Here is a 20,738-nt window from a genome sequence, read left to right on the forward strand (position 1 = left end):
ATATAAACAATTTTAAAATCTCAAGTGATAGTTGACATCATACAAACAGCGTTTTTCAAAACTAGATGCTCAAACAAGCACAAAGAAAAAAGAATCATACAAATATCTCCTACAGGTACAGAGATATAATGTTTCAAATATCCTTAAAAATGCCCAGTCCAGAACGTTTGTTAGGGATGTTAAGGCCCAGACTGGAATGGGTTAAAGAAGATATGAGAGAGTTGCATATTACAGTAGAAGATTTAAAATACAAAACAAATACACTCAACATATTGAAAGATAAACACACTAGACTACAGACAAAAATCAACAAGCAGAGAATAGGAAGAGTGATTCCAGAATCAGAAAGAAGATTATGTTCAGAAAGGATGAAACAGTATTGGGCTGACAAAAAGAAGAAAAACCTCCATAAACCTGAGTAGTCCTATGTTGGTTAAAAAATTAAACTAAACAACAACAACAACAACAACAACAACAACAACAACAACAACAACAACAACAACAACAACAACAACAACAACAACAACAACAACAACAACAACAACAACAACAACAACAACAACAACAACAACAACAACAACAACAACAACAACAACAACAACAACAACAACAACAACAACAACAACAACAACAACAACAACAACAACAACAACAACAACAACAACAACAACAACAACAACAACAACAACAACAACAACAACAACAAAAGTTTTTGTTGAAGGAAAAGAAAAGAATAAGAAGAAGTCGTAGTAGTCCTTTTTTTATTTTGTTGTTGATTGATTGCACAGTGTTGTTGCCGACTCCTACAAACACATCTAGGAAGGCCTACTTTGCTTCGGCCAGTCTGCATTTCGTGCCCTCTTTACCGTACTGGTTTCTACCTGGGTAACAATATTTTGATGTGAAAACTTGTGTTCCTTGATTTTCGTAATATGAAGCATTTGGTGGAAGTTTGTAACATGCATAATCAAACTTGTCTTACATGTAATCTGATGGTCCCTCAATTTTTATTTTTAAAGTATTAGGAAGGAATAACTAAGTGTCAAAGTTATATATAGAAAGATACAAACTTACATAAGAACACACATTAGTGATGGATCATTGTGGAAAGTGGGAACAACATAAAGAGAAGACAAGAGCAGACATGAAAATATAAATGGACAAAGACACTTTCCACATCTTTATCACTGTCATCTTTGCTTAAATGGGTGCAGTCCTCATCAGTCCCACTTCCTTTCCATCCATTTTGTCTCAGGCACTGACGAGCTTGTTTCTGTTTCCCTGCTTCATCAGGAGGGTGGGCATCAACACTCAGTGTGGGACCATATCACAGATCTTCAGTCTTGATGTGGGAAGTGTAAGATATAAAGGAGCCAGATAAACACAGGTAAAGGGAACGGAGGGAAAGGTAAAGTGAATACGGCTGGTAAAAAACAATTGCTGACTATTTCTAAAATTAAAAAAAATTATGAGCATTTATGTTGGTTCATGGAAAGAAATAAAGGAAGCCTGTAATGGTTTATGTGATCACAGCACAGAGGGCCTCTGGTTTTGCATGGAATTCAAACCACAGGGATGCAACTTTTCAATAAAAAATTCCAAATACAATGGCTGGGTTTGGGCCACCTAAGCGAGAGGTCATTAATGTCGCTCAGTCTATCGTGCCCTGTGAATGTGATGAGCTATTTGGTATATCGTTAATTATGGTACATAAACTAGAAGCGGTCATTTCAAGACCTGCTGTCAGAGAGTTGAAATAGATAAAATAATTAGGTAAATATGCTGCTGTTTCTGTTGGTTAAAGCTAGTTTATATAATTTCCTTTTCATAGAGAAGCTGGAATACAGTCAGTGCTAACTGATTTTCTTTGTTTTAAGAATTTGGCTTATTTTGAAATGGAATTTTGTACTTGAACTTTTAGCAAATTTCTCTGACTGATTGGAAAGATCTTTATTTACAGGGGATATCTGGAATGAACAAACCAGAAGCATCTGTCAGTGGAGCAATGGATCGAGTTTCAGCAATGATCCCACCACCACCTGCGCATGAAGCAACATCCTCTTTAGAAGAAGATGAGGATGATTGGGAATGAATGTGATAATATTTTTGTCATGTGGTATAGAATGCAGGCCATTATTGTGTATCATTGTATTGTTTAGTTCTTTTCAGCTTAAGTCTTTATCATGAATTTGGTTGAATGCCTTCATTTGATCATGCTTGCTAATTTACATCTATAATCTAATCTCATTTTGTACATTAACTGAAACGTTCGCCTGTACAGTGCAAAATAATTATGTCCCTGAATAAATGTGTGCTGTCTCTTTTTTTATGTGCATGTTATGTATCATTCTTTGGGAAGAAGACTGTAGAATAAATCAAATTTTGAAGGTATGTAAAGGTTTTGAAATCATTGAGTGATATTGACATATTTTATAAGTTATTAAAAAGTTGAATGATGTAATTTAGTTTAAAATATTGTTTAAAACAAATGTTTTGCATACTTCATTGTTTTGGAAGGCAGATAACACATTCTAATCATTTGGTATATTATCAACACACAAAGTAACTTCTTGGTGCAAACTACATATTTAAATCATCATCTTCATCATCATCATCATCATCATCACCATCATCACAATCTCCCTAGCATTGTCCTCTTTGGTGGAGGATCCGCTCTTTGGATCTTTGCTCTGTTTTGAGCTTCTGTGGAATGCGTGTCGCACATTCTCATATCTGCCATTGTTGTTTAGGCCTGCCTCAGGGTTGTTGGCCTTTAACCTTAAGGTTGTAAGATACGTTGGGGACAATTCCAGGTGTTCTTTTTAAGACATGGCAATGTCTATGTAGCTACAGCCAGTTGTCCTGTCAGAATCCTAGTTGGATTATTTTCCTGCAAACGTACGGTAACTTGGAACACAAAGTGCTCAAAACACACAGAGATGTGGGACGACAGTGGATGTACAGAATACTGAACAAAATTTGGAAAGAGAATGTAATACTCAATGATTGGAAGCTGGAAGTCATCATACCATTGTTGAAAAATGTGAAAGGAAGAAATATACCAACTACATAGGTGTAACTCTGTCACATGGCCTCAAAATCTACGAATCCATCCTTGAGAGCAGGATTAGAAAATATGTTGAACCTATACTTGAGGAACAACATGGATTTAGACCTAATAGATCAATTATAGGCCTTATTTTTGCCACCAGAATGCTCTAAGAGAAGCTTTTCTGGACATCAAGAAAGCATATGATCAAGTACCATGCAGGCATATATGGGAATGTGTAAGACATAAAAAAGTGCTGGATGAAATCATAGCATGAGGGTACAATGATTATGTGATGAAAGCAAGAGTTGTGTCTAGTTCCAGGATGAAAGGTCAGGTTGGTTTAAAATGAAGAGTGAAGTCCAGCAAGGAAGATGTCTTTCACCACTCCTTTTCTTAATCATAATGGATGAAGGTTTTAAAAGCAGTTAAAAGGAAGGATCAAACAACTAATGCCCTGGTTTTTGCTGATGGTGTAATGATATGGGGTGAGACAGAAGCAGAAGTACTAGCTAGATCATAGGTCTTAAAATTGGCAAAACCAAAACAATCGGCTTGGTGATGAGTAGAAAAACACTGACTGTTCATCTAAGAATTGGAGATGAGGAGATGAATATTGTAGACAAACTTCCACTACTTAGGTAGTGTTCTGTCCTCAAACAATGCCATACATCAACACATTAGCAATAAAATACAGAAAGCTTCCACTTTATATCATGCTGTACATTAAATACTTTGGGATGAAACGTTTGTTAATTTCCATGATCAGTTTGTACAAAATGTATCTGGTACCTATATTGACATGTGGTCTGTAAGTAGCAACATTTTACTGGATCAACAAAGAGTAGTCTTCAGGCAGCAGAAATTAAGTTCCTCTGTTTTTATCTACAAAGAACAAAAATTGAGAAAATAAGGAATGTGGATATCCAACAACAGCTTGGATTGGAAAGAAGCTTGCTGGAGAGCCTCAAAGTAAAGAGATTGCTATGGTGTGTTCATGACAAGAATGGATCCCTGTAGAACTCTTCAAGCATACTTGAACCGCAGTGTTCCTGGAAAGAGACCAAGAGGAAGACCTTGTGATATTTGGGAGCAGCAGATTTTCAATGACCTTGAAATCAGAGATGTAAACTGGCATCGCATATATGAACATCTGTGGATGGACAGGACAAACTGGAGGAGGCTCGTACACAACCGCATCTGGCTTGCTGGAGCAAAGAAATGATGATGATGATGATGATGATGATGATGATGATGATAGCTGGGAGGATATCCACAAAATGTGACTGTTGGTAGGCTGCCTGTTGTTCATAGCCTGTATTATCATACACTGTGAGATCAAACCAATTTGTTAGGTTTACCTGATAATCTGTTAATTATGGTTTCTGATGTATTCAGAAAATGATTCACACTGGTGTAGGGGTAGTGTGTCTGCCTCTTACCTGGAGGCCCTGGTTTGATTCCTGGCCAGGTCAGGGTTTTTTACCTGGACCTGAGGGCTGGTTTGAGGTCCACTCAGCCTACGTGCTTAGAATTGAGGAACTATCTGATGGTAAAATAGCGGCCCTGGTTTAAAAAGCCAAGAAAAACGACCGAGAGGATTTGTCGCGTTGACCACACGACGCCTCGCAATCTGCAGGCCTTCGGGCTGAGCAGCGGTCGCTTGGTAGGCCAAGGCCCTTCAAGGGCTGTAGTGCCATGGGATGTGATGGAAGACAAGGCCTCAATGAATATGCAGGAGATTCTTCCATCTTTTCTGAACATACAGTCTTCTTGAGCCTTGATTATGCCTGGGTCTTCTTTCCAGAAACCATGGACTCTAGAATCCTTGGCGGTAGTAATGGTGTCAGTATAGGTGTGAAAACTCTAGTGACCAGGCAGGTGTCTGAAAGAATATCTCTGCTAGGGATAAGTCCTTTTGAGTTGTGGTTGTCCTGCTCCACTAGTCGTCCAGGTACAAATTATCATCTTTTGGTCACTTGCATTGGGGTCCATCATGTCGCTAAGGAAGATCGTCATTCTCTTCTTTATCAGTAGGGCCTGGATTCATATGCACTTTTCTTGATCAGAGAAGGCTTCTCGTTGTGCCAAGAGATGTACAACATATATAGAGATCATTATATTTTTCATTTCATTCAGAAATCATAGATAATCGATCGCACATAAGAGAAAAGTATATCTTATATATGTACTAACATTCAAAATATATGTGAGCATTCAAAATATTCATTTGCATATGCATTTTTAAAAATCTGGCCCCTAATTATCAGGCACAATTTGCCACACAACTGATTTCACAGCATTCTTTTGCACTACTACCAGCAATCACAGAGCCATCTGGTTTTTTTTTTTTTGCTATTGGCTTTACATCACACCAACACAGATATGTCTTATGGCGACGATGGGACAGGAAAGGGCTAGGATTGGGAAGGAAGCGGCTGTGGCCTTAATTAAGGTACAGCCCCAGCATTTGCCTGGTGTGAAAATGGGAAACCACGGAAAACCATCTTCAGGGCTGTCGACAGTGGGGTTCGAACCTACTATCTCCCGATCTGTTGTTTTGAATACACACTATGCCTGCTTAGCTTCCATGTGACAAATAGCAGTTTGTGATCCGATCACATACCTGCAAGAAAAAAATAGTTATAATGACTTTTGCCCCAACCCTCATATTATATATCATTATAGAGGGAGTATAATTTAAGACTTTGCACTTCTAGTCACAGGCTGGAGTAATCCCCAAGTGAGCACAGTATGGCTTGGTAAGAAGTGTTAACAGCTGATGCAGCAGATGCTTAGCTCTGTTGCTCAGTTAGCTAGTAACTTATGGATTTGTAAGGTGTGTTGCAAGGTCTGTTTGTGATTAAGTACACTACAGTGCAGAGAATATTTTTGTTCAAATGTTGTTTGCACAAGAAGAAGAAACCTGTTAAATGGTGCCTGCAACAACTCTTTCACAAGTTGCATAGTATTGGTTCTGTAACTGATAGGAAAAAACGGCAAAGGAGAATATCTCTCACAGGAGATGTTGGAAGATATACAGATAAGTCTGCAAGTCGGTCCACATAAGCCACTTCGGAGAATAGCTCAGGAAACTGGTACTGCCCATTCTTCAACAACCGGGCGAGTTGGCCGTGCGGTTAGGAGTGCGCAGCTGTGATCTTGTATCCGGGAGATAGTGGGTTCGAACCCCACTGTCGGCAGCCCTGAAGATGGTTTTCTGTGGTTTCCCATTTTCACTCCAGGAAAATGCTGGGGCTGTACCGTAATTAAGGCCACGGCCGCTTCCTTCCCATTCTTAGGCCTTTCCTATCCCATCGTCGCCATAAGGCCTATCTGTGTTGGTGCGACATAAAACAAATAGCATTCTTCAACACGTAATGCAACAAAATGATTACATTGTACTTGTTAAGAAATGTCTTCACTCTTCAGTAAGGCATGTATAACTAGAGCATGACAAGTTAAACTGAAGTCATCTTGCTGAGGAGTGATATATTGTGATTCTGTTCATAAAAGCTTGTTATATGGTCATAAGAAATGATGTGTTCTTATACTTATTTACAGGTCCTATTATTATATGAAGTATATTTTCTTCAAGGTCTATTTGATTTTATACAACTATATTTTCTTTTATTCTCTTTTCTTGCCGGCAGTTGGGAAGTCAATTGTTATTGCTTTTAGTTGTCATATCAGCATTTGTGTCTGTTGTGCTTCTGTACAATATGCCCCTTTTTTAGCTGTATCGTTATGTATTTTGTATTTTTTCTTTTATAATCCTATTTTCACAACATAATAATAATAATAATAATAATAATAATAATATTGACTTTACATCCCACTAACTACTTTTATGGTTTTCGGAGTTTCACAACATACTAAAAGAAGAAAAAGCAAACACCTTTTCATATAGGTTATGAAAGCCCCTGGAGGAGTGAAAGGTAAAGGCTTCTACTATCCATAACTCCGAAAACCGTAAAAGTAGTCAGTGGGACGTAAAAAAAAATATCTGCTATCCATAAGCTGAGCTTTCTATGGGATAGAGTTGTTAACTTAATGTCTGGCCACATTTGTCCCCAGGAATTAACATAGCACTCATTTTTGATCTAGGGTGGGTGAACTTCGGGGTCATGTGCCTCTCCAGAAGTCAAAATCTTGCTTCCAAATTTTTTAACTTCCTGATGGGGAATTGAATCCGCATCCTTCCGGGTGAACTGAGCACGCCTTTACTGTTTCACCGAGGCAGCCTGTTTTCATGATGCACTGGCATGTTTTAACATGTGGCATGTGGTACAATTGGCTAGTGGCTTGCAGGGATGAATTGCAGCACAGTCATTTATCATTCAAGGATGCACATTGTTGAGTGATGTACCTGTGCCAGTAAAATTTTTAGCTCATAAAAGAAAGACTTCTGGGTAAAATATTCTCCCCTATTGTCTTAATGTTACTTAGGACCAGTAGCAGTTATAGGTGATTAAGCATGTACTGTAGCTATCATATGTTAGCAGCTATTGAAATTTTTTAATGTAAAGTGTCTAAATATGATGCTGTTGGTAAATAACTTCAATTTTTTTCCTCTCTTTTATATACAGAAAATGCAAACACACACTGGAGTAATGTTCCTCTATTTTGGCGTGTGGAGGTATTTTCCTTGTGATAAGTATATTATAAGAATTTCTGTTTGAGAAGAATTTTGTTTATGACTTCAGAAGGGTCCCTTGTTTATGGAAGCATATTAATGTAAAGAATTAAGCTTAGACTTACATAAAGGAATACATAAGGATTGTATTGGACCTAAGCAGTTTTCATGAAAATTGTAGCTAACATAGCATGTTTAGTGTGTGCAATTCTTAGATTTCTTATTTTTTTAACTAAATTTATTAGTGAACAGGTTATGATACAGAACAATGTTCCTGAAATATACCTTTTTTAAATGTACAGTATGGTATTTTGTATGCTAAAGATTATACATAAATATATGTAAATATATTAAAAATTGTATTTAACAAATTGTTGTATTTGACTCCAATTTCAATTTTCTGCGATACCTGAAATTCTTAATATTAGAAACATTTTCAGAAGGCATACTTTACTTCTGACAAAAGCTTTTCTTTCTGCAGTTGATCAACAAATTGACATGTGAGAGTCACCAGGAAATGAAGGGTACATGGAGAAAAGGTGGAATGTCAGTGTAAAACAAAAAGTGAATTAACACTACCAATATATACTTTATGGTCAGGAGAATAGTTTAAGACAATGTACAACCAAGTAAAGAGAATTGTCACAGAAATATAACAAGTTTAAGGATACATGTACAATTGATGAAAGGGGAATGTCACCATAGAACAAGAAACAAAGGGGGAATATCAGTTTGGTATGTGGCAATAGTGATGGATTTCCAAAAGAATTTATGCATACCTAATTTATCCACTAACGACGTGATTACCATAGACAGCTGTCGATGTTCTCCTTCAATATACATGTTTTGTGTAGTGGACACTTGGTATTCTATACATACCCAGAGACAGTTGCACATAAAGCAGCAGATGAAGTGTGTTCTGTGTTACATCATTTTATATTTTGTGAACTTGGGGACGAGATAAAACACTTGACAATCTTCTGTGATTCTGCATGTGGACAAAACAAGAACTGGACTGTTTTCAGATTTCTCTACTTTATAGTACATCATGCCAAACGCCTCTAGTCTATGAAAATAGTATTTCCAATTCACGAGCACTCGTACTTAGAGTGCGATAGAAACCTGGCACTAATTAATCGGAAATTTGCAGCTGAAATGCCAGAAGACTGGGCGGATCATTTTAGAAGTGCCAAAAATAAGCCCTTCCCTTTCCATGTAATCGAAGTTGATCAACCAATGATTCGTCCGTGGACCAAGTTTTTGACTCCGTTGTACAGAAAAGTTTGCCCTTTTAAAACAAGTCCTGTAAGGGAACTTGTCATCTCCATTGAGCATCCACGATTCATGGAATACAGAGACAGTTACAATGGCCATTGGGAACAACCTGTTGTAAATGCTCCAAAATCAACTCCACACTTCCCAGAAACACCAGGTAGTGAGTTTGTTCTTCCGTAGGCATCTTATGAATGTAAGTGCAAGAGTTAGTGTACATAAAGTTGCTCTACATTCGCAAACATGCTGGCAAGATTGAGATTTTAAATATGTCATTTATTTCTATTTCAGGTTTACATCCAATCTCTACAGCAAAATTTTCTGATCTGCATGTCCTTAGATCATTTTGTGGACCAGGGGAAAGATCATTCATTGATACACTTCTTCACTATTAATTGACATGTTATTTGTTAGGTTTTGTTAAAAGTGACATTCCCCTTTATTTCCGTGATAGTTTATAAGACTGACATTCCCCTTTATTTTTGTGACAAATGTGTATTTACTTCATTTTCCGGTTTTTTTTTTTTTTTTTTTTTTCAATTATAAAACTTAATTCCATATTTTCATTATTATCTATTTACAATACCAATATATTAGGCTAATGTTACGTAATATAATACTTGATGTACATGTATTATTGTAGACAGTATTAAAGGTTGAAACTTTCAAATTTAATTATCTCCGTTTGTAGAAGATATGACATTCCCCCTTTTTCCCGTGTACCGTTCAAATGATACCTTAAGTCAGAAGATCTCATTTTGATGTTTTGATTTTTATTTGCTTCTTCCCTGTGGGTGGGGGCATAGAATACACCACAGTATCCCCTGCTCATCATAAGAGGCAACTTAATGGGGCAGCCTTGGCAGGGAACTGGACTTTGGCATTGGAATCTTGAATTGACTTCCTGTGGTTGGAAGGGTGTGAATTCATCCATATGGAATCCCTGCCTGTAAAAGATGATTAAAAGGGTCATGTGGCCATCGGTTTACTGTTGAAGGTTTGACCGATTCAAAATTTAATGTGTGTGCTGCTTGGGGAAGGGCTTCTTATGCGTGCAACTGCGCCCCAAACCACATTCTGCTGGTCGGAAGTGCCATGTAACTTTGCAGTAGTATCCACCTGAAAACACAGGTCCCCACTCAGTCATATGCCCAAGCTGAAACCCCTCTGTATATGCTACGGTATACATGCCCATACAGCATCATTAAGCAATGGACCCTGGGTAATACCTTCCAGCACAGAGGGATATTGCCTTGGCTGGATGGCGGCTGTAGAAGCAGCTTGTAGTTGGAGTCAGTGGCAATTGGAGAGAATATGTTCAGTCATGGCTTTGAAATGTCCAAAGCCTGTCCAGGGTGGTCCACCAACTATCTTTAACTTTTGATTCCCTATAAGGTGCAACCCCATAGGAACTAGCGCAGCTTGAAAGAATAGGATCCAACGTCCCTAGGTTCCTAGTTGATGCCAGAACAGATTGCATGATTTCAAACTGGTAAAATCAATCCTGTTTAGTACCACAAACAGGAGAACTTGAAAAAGATGTGCAATAGAAGCTTATTACTGAAGACTGACATCACAGCTCAGGATGATTGGATGCTGAAATGCAACCATTTTCATGAAATAGCCGTCAAAGTGGAAGAGCATAAATCTCCGAATGTGGTTTGTGCATTGATCTTCCACCGTGACCTGATCTTGAACACTGGCAATAAGCTAATGGAAGTCCTGAATAGTGATGGGACATTCAATTCATTTTACTGAATCGATTCATTTGATTCCGTTCAAGTTACTATATCGATACAGTGATCCGATTCATGGCACATTAGTCACCACTCCTACTGCATCTGTGTAGTATGTGCTGGTAAGACAGCAGCATCAGCATTCAGTGCTTGCAGCTGCCATCTGGTATTCATACTATGAACTCCTTTCTTAGAAAAAAATGCTAGTCACTCTAATACATCAAAGGTTTCCGGCGACGCAGGGTGGGAAAGGTTAGGATTAGGAAGGCAGCAGCCATGGCCTGAATTAAGGTACAGTCCCAGCATTTCCTGGTGTGAAAATGGGGAAACTACGGAAAACCATCTTAACAGCTGCCGACGGTGGGATTCGAACCCACCACCCCGAATACAAACGCATAGCTGCGCGATACTAACCGCACGACAACTCGCTCAGTCATTTTTGAAAATATATATTTTTCTATCAGCTGAGGATTTTTTAAATCGTCATATTTTGTATAGGCTACCCGAGATGTACAGTAGCCCGCTGGTTTTCTGATTCAACATACTGTTGGTTAAGTTATTGCGTCTGTCCACATATGATTGAAGTCTTGTGCAACGATATGACGTATGAACTGAGAGAATACTGAGCCATTCTTCCCAATATAAAACAGGTACCTTTGAGTGGTCATGAGCATGACTCATAGTCATAGGGCAGGCTAGAGTAGAGTTTAATCATCAAATGTCAACTAAGTTATAATACTAAGATTCATTAAACTAATAAATAGTATAACATAATAGCCTACCTACTTACTAGCTACTTCAGAATTACGTTTTGACTACCTTTTTAACACTGCAAATAAATCCAGCTATTATTTAAACCTCCCTGTAAGAAGAGGACAGTGAATGCAAATGGGTATTATTTTCAAATGAGCTGAGCTCGAGAGTCCATTATAGCATACGGTTCTTTCGGTGTACCATGGCTCACTAATAAATAGTATAACATAATAGCCTACCTACTTACTAGCTACTTCATAATTATGTTTTGAGTACCTTTCTAACACTGCAAATAAATCCATCTATTATTTAAACCTCCCTGTAAGCGGAAGCTTGGCTCTCCGCCAGTGTCCAGTGAGCCGATAAGTAGCCGTGTGTATCTTGTGCATCACTGAGCCGTGTTCGTTCACGATTCTTTTGGTGTGCCATGGCTCACTGTATGTCTCGCTGCAGCGGAAGCTCAGCTCTCCGCCAGTGTCCGGTGAGCCGATAAGGAGCGGTGTGTATCTTGTGTCTCACTGAGCCGCGCTCATTCATGATTCTTTCGATGTGCCATGATTCACTGTCTCGCTGCAGCGGAAGCTCGGCTCCTCGTCAACGTCCAGTGAGTGCGCCACTCGGCACACTCTGCTGGGAGTAAGCTGAATCGTGTGCCGTGAGCTCGCCGTTCCTGTGAATCGATTTACTTGGACACTTGAATGAATCAATACACTGCTTCGAATCATGCATTCAGTAGCCAACACTAGTCCTGAAGAACCATTGCGTGACACACGTCAGGCGCAAAGTCAACGGCAAAGATGTTACAACCGGTGCTTCCATCAACTCGTTAAGCTGTCGTTGTCGGAGAAAGTCAAATTAACAAACTGTTGTTGTGATGTGAGACCGTATATCCTGTTTGCGATGCAATGCTATAACAGCCAAAGGTTCGAATGTGTGGTATCTTGTTGTTCAAACAGTTCTGTTTCTGGGACTTGAGGAAAAGAAACTCATGGCGTGGAGCAGTCCACACCTCCAAACAGGTGCACAAACAGCCCCGGGCTCCATTCTTGAGATAGGAACTATCCAGTTTATTTCAGTGATATCCAGGAGATTTAGATGCTGAATGGTATTTCATACCAGGAAGCATGCCGTAAGTTTAATTCCACATACGCTCCATCAAAACAGACTTTAGTATTATAGGTCTGTGGTTATGGAATATCTTGCTTCTACTAGCGCTTTAACGTGCTAGTAGCTAGTAGACACTTTCGCGCTTGTTCTCGATAGTTGACTGGATGCCAGTCTGAGCAAGTTCTTTACAAGTGATGGAGTTCTGTATGTGAAGAGTTATTTTTACATGAAAATAGTTTTCTTATATCTACATATTTACATAGACGAAGGTATTCATTGCACCCATTTTACGAAAATCAACATGAACTCTGTGAATTCCATCATTTACATGGAATGCTTTAAGATGGAAAAAAAAAAAAAAACATCTTGAATATTATTGAATCAGGCCAGATACATTTTACAATATCTTGGATAATAGAAAGGATCGTACTGCAAGTAATAGAATAGCATTCCATTTCAGCAGAAGAGAAACGTGCAGCAACACTGAGGTAAGGGAATTGATGAAATTAAAATATTGTGGAATATCAAATCATATATAATATTTTCTTTCATATTATACACAATTATTTTAAAATGTAAAAATCGGAGTAGAAAGAATGAAATCAAAATTCTCTTAATTCATTAATTTTTTGCAATCTATGATTTTACAACGGAAAAATTTAATGTATCCTCCTATTCAATACATAATTCCGTCATTAGATGGAGTAATAAAATTCAAACATGTTTCGACTCGCTTGAGCCATCTTCAATGAAATAAGGGGGGTTAAAGTTATTTACATAGTAAAAGTTAAAAATGTGCTAGAAACATAATGAAGGAACAAATGAAAAGCAAAAGACACATGACGGAAATAAAAAACAATACAATATACAATATTTCCATCATTAGATGGAGCAATAAATAACTCATTGAGAAAAATTCAGTGAAGAAAAGTTTAATATTATACATAATGGAAATGAAAATGAAAACCTGCAACCTGTTTTCCAGTCATTGACCGGGTCAGGGATGAAATGAATGAAGCAGATATAGGCTGTTAGTACGATGGGATCGCCACTCCCAAAGTGATTTATTAATGAATGATAGATGCTATGAAATGAGAATGGAGTGTGTTGCTGGAATGAAAGATGACAGGGAAAACCACAGAACCCGGAGAAAAACCTGCCCCACCTCGGCTTTGTCCAGCACAAATCTCACATGGAGTGACCGGGATTTGAACCACGCTATCCAGCAGTGAGAGGCCGATGCGCTGCCGTCTGAGCCACAGAGGCTCTATTATACATAATATTGAATCTAAAAAGTGTGTTAGACCTAAGAAGAAAAGAAATAAAAATGATACAGACGGAAACGAACAATAAGTGCTTATAGTGAGGTTGCGGACCTCTTAGTCTAAAAATTTTGCAGTTTGATACAGTTAAAAAAGAAAAGAACCACAGGACGAAATCACTGTGTTGGAAAATTCAGAACTGACAGTCTGTAGAGTCACCATCACCACGAATGGCTAAGAGGGGAGTGAAAAAGCTTGAGAATCCAAGTTTGAGAGGAGACAATGTGCCAGGTGAAATGTGTGTGACTATGTGATGGAAAAATGCCATTGAATTTCAAATTTTAGAATAGCAGCATTCCCAATTTCTTCTCACTTTAGTGGTCCCATTCTTGATGATTGTTTCCAATGCTGGCTAGGTGTGTTTGCCTTATTTTAAATGGTCAGGAGGGCAGCGACAAAAATTGAGAAGCTGTGATAGAGAAGATAACAGGTGCATGGTAAACTGTCTGTGACCATAGTGCAAACCGTCAATGAAGTTCCAATGGTACTTAATAAGTGGTTGTCCTCTCAAAACGGCCTGGCCTTCTCAAAGCTAACAGTCCCATTCTTACGATCGTGTCTATTGATGTCTATTCTCTAACACAGCTTCTCAATTTTGTCACCGCCGGCTGAGTGGCTCAGACGGTTGAGGCGATGGCCTTCTAACCCCAACTTGGCAGGTTCGATCCTGGCTCAGTCCGGTGGTATTTGAAGGTGCTCAAATACGACAGCCTCGTGTCGGTAGATTTACTGGCACGTAAAAGATCTCCTGCGGGACTAAATTCTGGCACTTCGGCGTCTCCAAAGACCGTAAAAGTAGTTAGTGAGACATAAAGCCAATAACATTATTATTATTATTATTATTATTATTATTATTATTATTATTAATGTTGTCACTGCCCTCCCAACCATTTAAAATAAGGCAAACACACCTAGCCAACATTGGAAATAATCATCAAGAACAGGACCATTAAATTGAGAAGAAATTGAGAATGCTGCTATTCTAAAATTTGAAATTCATCGGCGTCCTTCCATCACGTCACATACATTTCACCTGGCACATTGTTTCCTCTCAAACTTGGATTCTGAAGCTTTTTAGCTCCCCTCTTAGCCATTCATGGTGATGGTGACTCTACAAAGACAGGCTGTCGGTTCCGAATTTTCAGCACAGTGATTTCATCCCGTTTTTTGAATTGTATCAAACTGCAAAATTTTTAGACTAAGAGGTCCGCAACCTCACTATAAGCACTTATTGTTCGTTGCTGTCTGTATAATTTTTCATTTCTTTTCTTCTTAGGTTTAACACACTTTTTAGTTTCAATTATGTATAATATTAACTTTTTTTTCACTGAATTTGTCTCAACAAGTTATTTATTGCTCCATCTAATGATGAAAATGTTGTATATTGTATTGTTTTTTATTTGCATCATGTCTATTTTGTTTTTTGTTTACTCCTTCATTATATTTTTAGCACATTTTTAGCTTGTATTATGTAAATAACTTTAACCCCCCTTATTTAATTGAAGATGGCTCAAACGAGTTGAAACATGTTTGAATTTTATTACTCCATGTAATGATGGAATTATGTTATGTATTGAGTAGGACGATACATTAAATTTTTTCTTTGTAAAGTGAAAACGGTCAGTACGGAATGATTCTAATATCTTGCAATCAATGATTACCACTCTGCTAACAAACATCAACTGGCACGATGAAACCGACAGTGGGCTGTTTCACTCACTTTACTAGTGTTACATAGCGCTAGCTCGCTCATGATAAAATGAGAATTTCAAACGATTCAACACTGATCAATGTTTATAAAATTTAGCACTAGCTCGCGCGAGTAATTGCTAGTTGTTCTGTAACCGCAGCCTAACTCTGAGCCTGCAACTTCATTTCTGAAAGATACATTGTCGGTCATTGTTCCACCCAAAACGGCAGCTGCTTCTGTGATCGACACCACAAAGAGTTAATGCCCGAAGGTGAAGTCTGCCACTCCTATGGCCACAAAGAGCCTGCACGGACAAAGGAAACTAAGCTGACGCAGCTGGGTTGAATGCCAAATCTCCCTCCCCAACGAGGTCAGTGAAAGCTGCTCCTAAGCTAGCGGAGGCAGCTTCGTTGACCAGGGCTGGGAATATCCGTCCCATCGTTTCTAAACTAGAACAGAAGGTGGGGAAGAAGGGAGCCCTTCCTAAACAATTCCTCATCTCTCCTACGGAGTAAAAACCATGCCCTTCATCTGGAGAGTATGTGTCAAGCACCTGCTTGTGCATTGCATAATCTGGAATAACTGCTGAATTGTACGTTCATCGTGAGGCAAGAAATATATTGAATCGCTAATACTTGTAGAATACTCCGATTGTTCTCCAGGTGATTTATTGCTTCCATGTGATGCTGCTCTAAGTGATCACCCAGGGTGATTTTCAAAACTGTGCACGTTCAGTTGTGCATTGTAGTCCTCTTCTATCTTAGGTCCGAAGAACATTTTCCTACGAGTTAGAATGGTTCTTTACAAAGGTAGGAGGCACAGGATAAAATGGTAATGAGCATCAACCTTTGATGTAGTCTGCCTCCTTTGTTCATATTGTAAGACCTTTCTCTCTTCCAGCTATATAATTTTTTGCAGCAGTGCACTTTTAAAACTGTTTTGTACATTGCGGCGGTGGTGACTGGTGCTGGTGATTATTCTATCGGTGATGCCAGCAAATTCAAAATTTTCTAACAAATCTTTGAATGTTGCAAATACAGACATTGCATATTTACCTATCCTATATATTACACTAAATCGTAGTATTTAGCTGTGCTGTTGTACAAGACCAATATTTATTTATTTATTTATTTATTTATTTATTTATTTATTTATTTATTTATTTATTTATTTATTTATTTATTTATTTTGACTGATAATGGTCTCTCATAAAACCAAAACTAGTTTCAATAAAAATATGTAACTTTTTTAAGGTTACAACAAACGGTATTGAATAGGTGGAAACCTTTATCTTTTGTTTTACACTCTATTGCTCTTCAATATGGATTAATATGAAATTTATTACCTTTGACCATATATGATTGATTCATTATGCATTAAAATAATTTAATGATGGTTCATGGTGTGGGTTGCTGTATTCAAGTCCTAGTTTGTGAAACACGGGCAACGGCTGAGTGGCCTAATAACTGGTCCTCAGAGTAGGGATACCAGTTGTTATGGAATGGGACGGGGTATCTCGGACATACTCTGAGCCATGGCCCTCCTTGTGCTCTGGCGGCTAGGACTGTACAATCCACCAGTGGTCCCTATCCCTTTAGAGAAGAGATCCTCACTTGGACTATGTGTATATCTACTTTTTTTTGAAGATGAACGTTACAGGCTTTTCACCCAAATACATGTTCCCATTACAAAACAACAATAAAAATAAAAATTGTACTATGTCTACTATGTGGTCAGTCACATGGGCGGAAAACCAGGCCTCATGTAAGCGCTAGCCCTAAAACTAACTTACTCAAAAATCCTAACTTAATTTTATGACCCCTCACACAGGCGGAAACCAAGACCACGTGTGAGACGCCACCCCTAAAACTACTGGCCGGCTGTGCCGTCCTCCCCCCCCCCCCCCCCCCCCCCCGGTGAGGAAAATATGAACCCCCCTTGAACGACACGTCCGGCCCCTCCTTACAGTTGACAAAGCTAGATTCTCACCATTCCGTTTGGCGACAGGCTACATATGTGCTGAAGTCCAGCTCCACATGCACCCTGCCTCCCTCTCTCCTTCCTCAACCTCTAACTATTAACACTTGCCACCAACATTTGGGACAGGACTGCCCTATCCCTCTTATGTCATTCCCTCCCCCTCCCCCTCCCCTTTCACCCTATAACCTCTTACCCATTTATCTCTCTCTTTTACGTCTACCTTAACTCTTACACACACTTATTTACTCAAGACCTGCCCTTCTATACTCAAGCCTCTTTGAATCGACATTTCGTCATCAGCAGAATAATGCCTTCCAGACGCGCTGACTTAACATTTCGTCATCCGCAGTGCATATGCATATGCCTTCATTCTTCTTGCCTATCGTCTCAATCACCTACTGACTTTGCAGTTCATAATATTATGTATACACTGGCCTACTTCATTTAAATTCCAGTTCATTTGTGAGTCAAAAGTTGAGTCATATCTCTCATTTTCTCACACTCCAACTTTAAGTACTTGTTCTACTTTCCTGTTACCACACATTAATCATTAAAAGATTTTTTTTGCTAGTGGCTTTATGTCGCACCGACACAGATAGGTTTTATGGCGATGGTGGGATAGGATAGGCCTAGGAGTTGGAAGGAAGCGGCCGTGGTGTGAAAATGGGAAACCACAGAAAACCATCTTCAGGGCTGCCAACAGTGGGATTCGAACCCACTATCTCCCGGTTGCAAGCTCACAGCCGCGTGCCCCTAACCGCACTGCCAACTCGCCCGGTGAGAAACATCATTATCTAACTTACCACTACTATTTCAACTATACATCCATGTCTTGCCATATCAGTATTAACATGTCCTTCCAAATTTACAATACCTTATCACTTTCCAAACCTTAATTACACTTCACAAATCTTCCACATTTACAATGTATCCACACTTTTTACAATCAGATATAATCAAAACTTCTGAACTTGCTGCCCTTATCTTAACAATCCTTCACTCACACTTCACACACATTTATAACCATAAACTATCTTAGTTAACTGCCCTTAGCAAGCCTACTTCTTACAAAACCTTACATCTAATTTTATTTATCACTCTTACACACTCCTCTAATTCATTCTCATTTCACACCCTTAATACTTCTTACTTTATTTCACATCCACTTTCAAGTCTTATACATTCAATACTACCCAATAAAACCTCATGATCGTCATTTAACTTATATCACACCCATACAAACCGAGCTCGATAGCTGCAGTCACTTAAGTGCGGCCAGTATCCAGTATTCGGGAGATAGTAGGTTCGAACCCCCCTGTCGGCAGCCCTGAAGATGGTTTTCCGTGGTTTCCCATTTTTACACCAGGCAAATGCTGGGGCTGTACCTTAATTAAGGCCACGGCTGCTTCCTTCCCAGTCCTAGCCCTTTCCTGTGCCATCATTGCTATAAGACATACCGGTATCTGTGTCGGTGCGACGTAAAGCCAATAGCGAAAAAAATACACCCATACAACATTATGAAACTTCCTCTTTTAACTTTATTTCACAAACTGTCCTTACCGCACATAAATACCTGTTTAATTCCCCCCCCCCCCAATTCTCTCATTCTTTGATAACCCACCCTACGATTTTTTGTCTCATCCCCTTTCTTTAATATTTCCCGTTCATTGGCACTCAAAAGTTTATTTCTTAATTGTTCCGTACCTTTACAATTACCTATTAAGTGTAGATCGTTGCCTGATGACCCACATAATATGCATAGTGACTTTTCTTTACCCTTTGTCCACTCCTTATTCTTGTATAACCCCATCAACCTCCATAGTAATCCTCCTCTGTTCAATCTATCTACATTCCTAATATTTAACACTGTCACATCCATTACTTTATTAAAAACACTAAGTGATCCTCTGTTCCTGCACCCTTCTATCCGTTCCTTTCTTCGAATATCTGTAATCCTTCTTAAAAGCACCCTGTCCCCTAACTTTCTTCTTCTTTCAGACCTCTTCTCACATATACCCTATTTCCACCCTCTCTATGTATAGTTTAATTTTTTCTAGCCAGCACCGCTTATGCATACTTTTCATTTGTTTGTATGCAGCCTTAGCACCCTCCTTCCCTCCCACTCCTCTTTTCAAACCCATCCAATATTTGACTACTCTTTTCACACACTCAACCTCTTTTTCTTCCCCGCACATTAATTCCACCCCAGCATTCGCTGTGCACTCAGGGAGCCCCATCACCGCCTTAACAAATTTACTCATAGTTTGTCTTAGGTTAACCTTCTTTTCCTTCATCCCCCATACTTCTGCCCCATACATTACCCTGCATAATACTACTGATCTTACAACTAACCTCAAGGTTTTACAGCTTATTCCCAGAAATTTAGTCACTAAAATTTTGACTACAGCTAAGGCTGCTGTCCCCTTTCCTCTTGCTCTCTTAATTTGGTTCTCCCATGTCCCTCTTCTGTTTAAAATCACTCCTACTAAATATTCTAACATATTTACTTGTTCTATTCTCTCTCCCTGGACCATCCAATTCATTTCTTTTCTTCTCCCTTTATGTTTCTGCATTACTAACACTTTAGATTTATTCTCGTTAATTTTCAGGGCCCACTCCTTTGCATATTCTGACACTGCATTTAAACTTTGCTGCATCCCATCTGCAGTTAAAGTCTGCAAAACCACGTCATTCTCAAAAATCAGTCCCGGAATCTCCATCCCATTAAGAACGGGTGCCGCCCAGTTATTCCCGCCGAGTCCATCAAAAATGTCGTTAATGAATAAAATAAACAATATCGGGGATAATTTACAACCTTGTTTTAAACCCACCTTACATTCTAATGGCCTACATAACCTGTTTTCTTCCAGCTTAAAACAGCACCTGACCTTATATATTGCCTTCACTGCACGTATCATCTTCCCAGAAACCCCCAACCTACCCAATTTTTCTACTAACGCGTTTCTGTTTACCGTATCAAAAGCTTTTTTTAAAATCAATTGCTGCCACACACACTTTACCTCTTACCATACTCATGTATTTATCTAAAATCATCTTCACTATCATTATATTGTCTGCTGTTCTTTTTCCCTTTCTAAAGCCCCCATTGGAAGACTGACAAAACCAAATTCTCTTCAGCCCAGTCTCTTAATCTGTTTGCTAAAACTCCTGTTTAAATTGTACTTAGAGAATC

General features: G+C 38.8%; 1 protein-coding gene across 4 annotated transcripts in view; it reads left to right on the top strand.

The window, feature by feature from the left end:
- LOC136864209 (WASH complex subunit 1) overlaps window positions 1–20,738 on the top strand; it is a 214,543-nt gene that overhangs the window by 149,154 nt on the left and 44,651 nt on the right. For 3 of the 4 annotated variants that reach the window (XM_068226211.1, XM_067140907.2, XM_067140908.2), the window contains exon 9: window positions 1,961–8,056. The exons of the other annotated variant lie outside the window; for it this stretch is intronic. In XM_068226211.1, coding sequence (XP_068082312.1) covers window positions 1,961–2,092 — 132 coding nt within the window. In that variant the 3' untranslated portion in view covers window positions 2,093–8,056. Of the gene's footprint in view, window positions 1–1,960; window positions 8,057–20,738 lie in introns of those variants that run through there. 4 annotated transcript variants of the gene reach the window in all.

Source organism: Anabrus simplex, chromosome 2, assembly GCF_040414725.1.
Source record: "Anabrus simplex isolate iqAnaSimp1 chromosome 2, ASM4041472v1, whole genome shotgun sequence".
Lineage (NCBI taxonomy): Eukaryota > Metazoa > Arthropoda > Insecta > Orthoptera > Tettigoniidae > Anabrus > Anabrus simplex.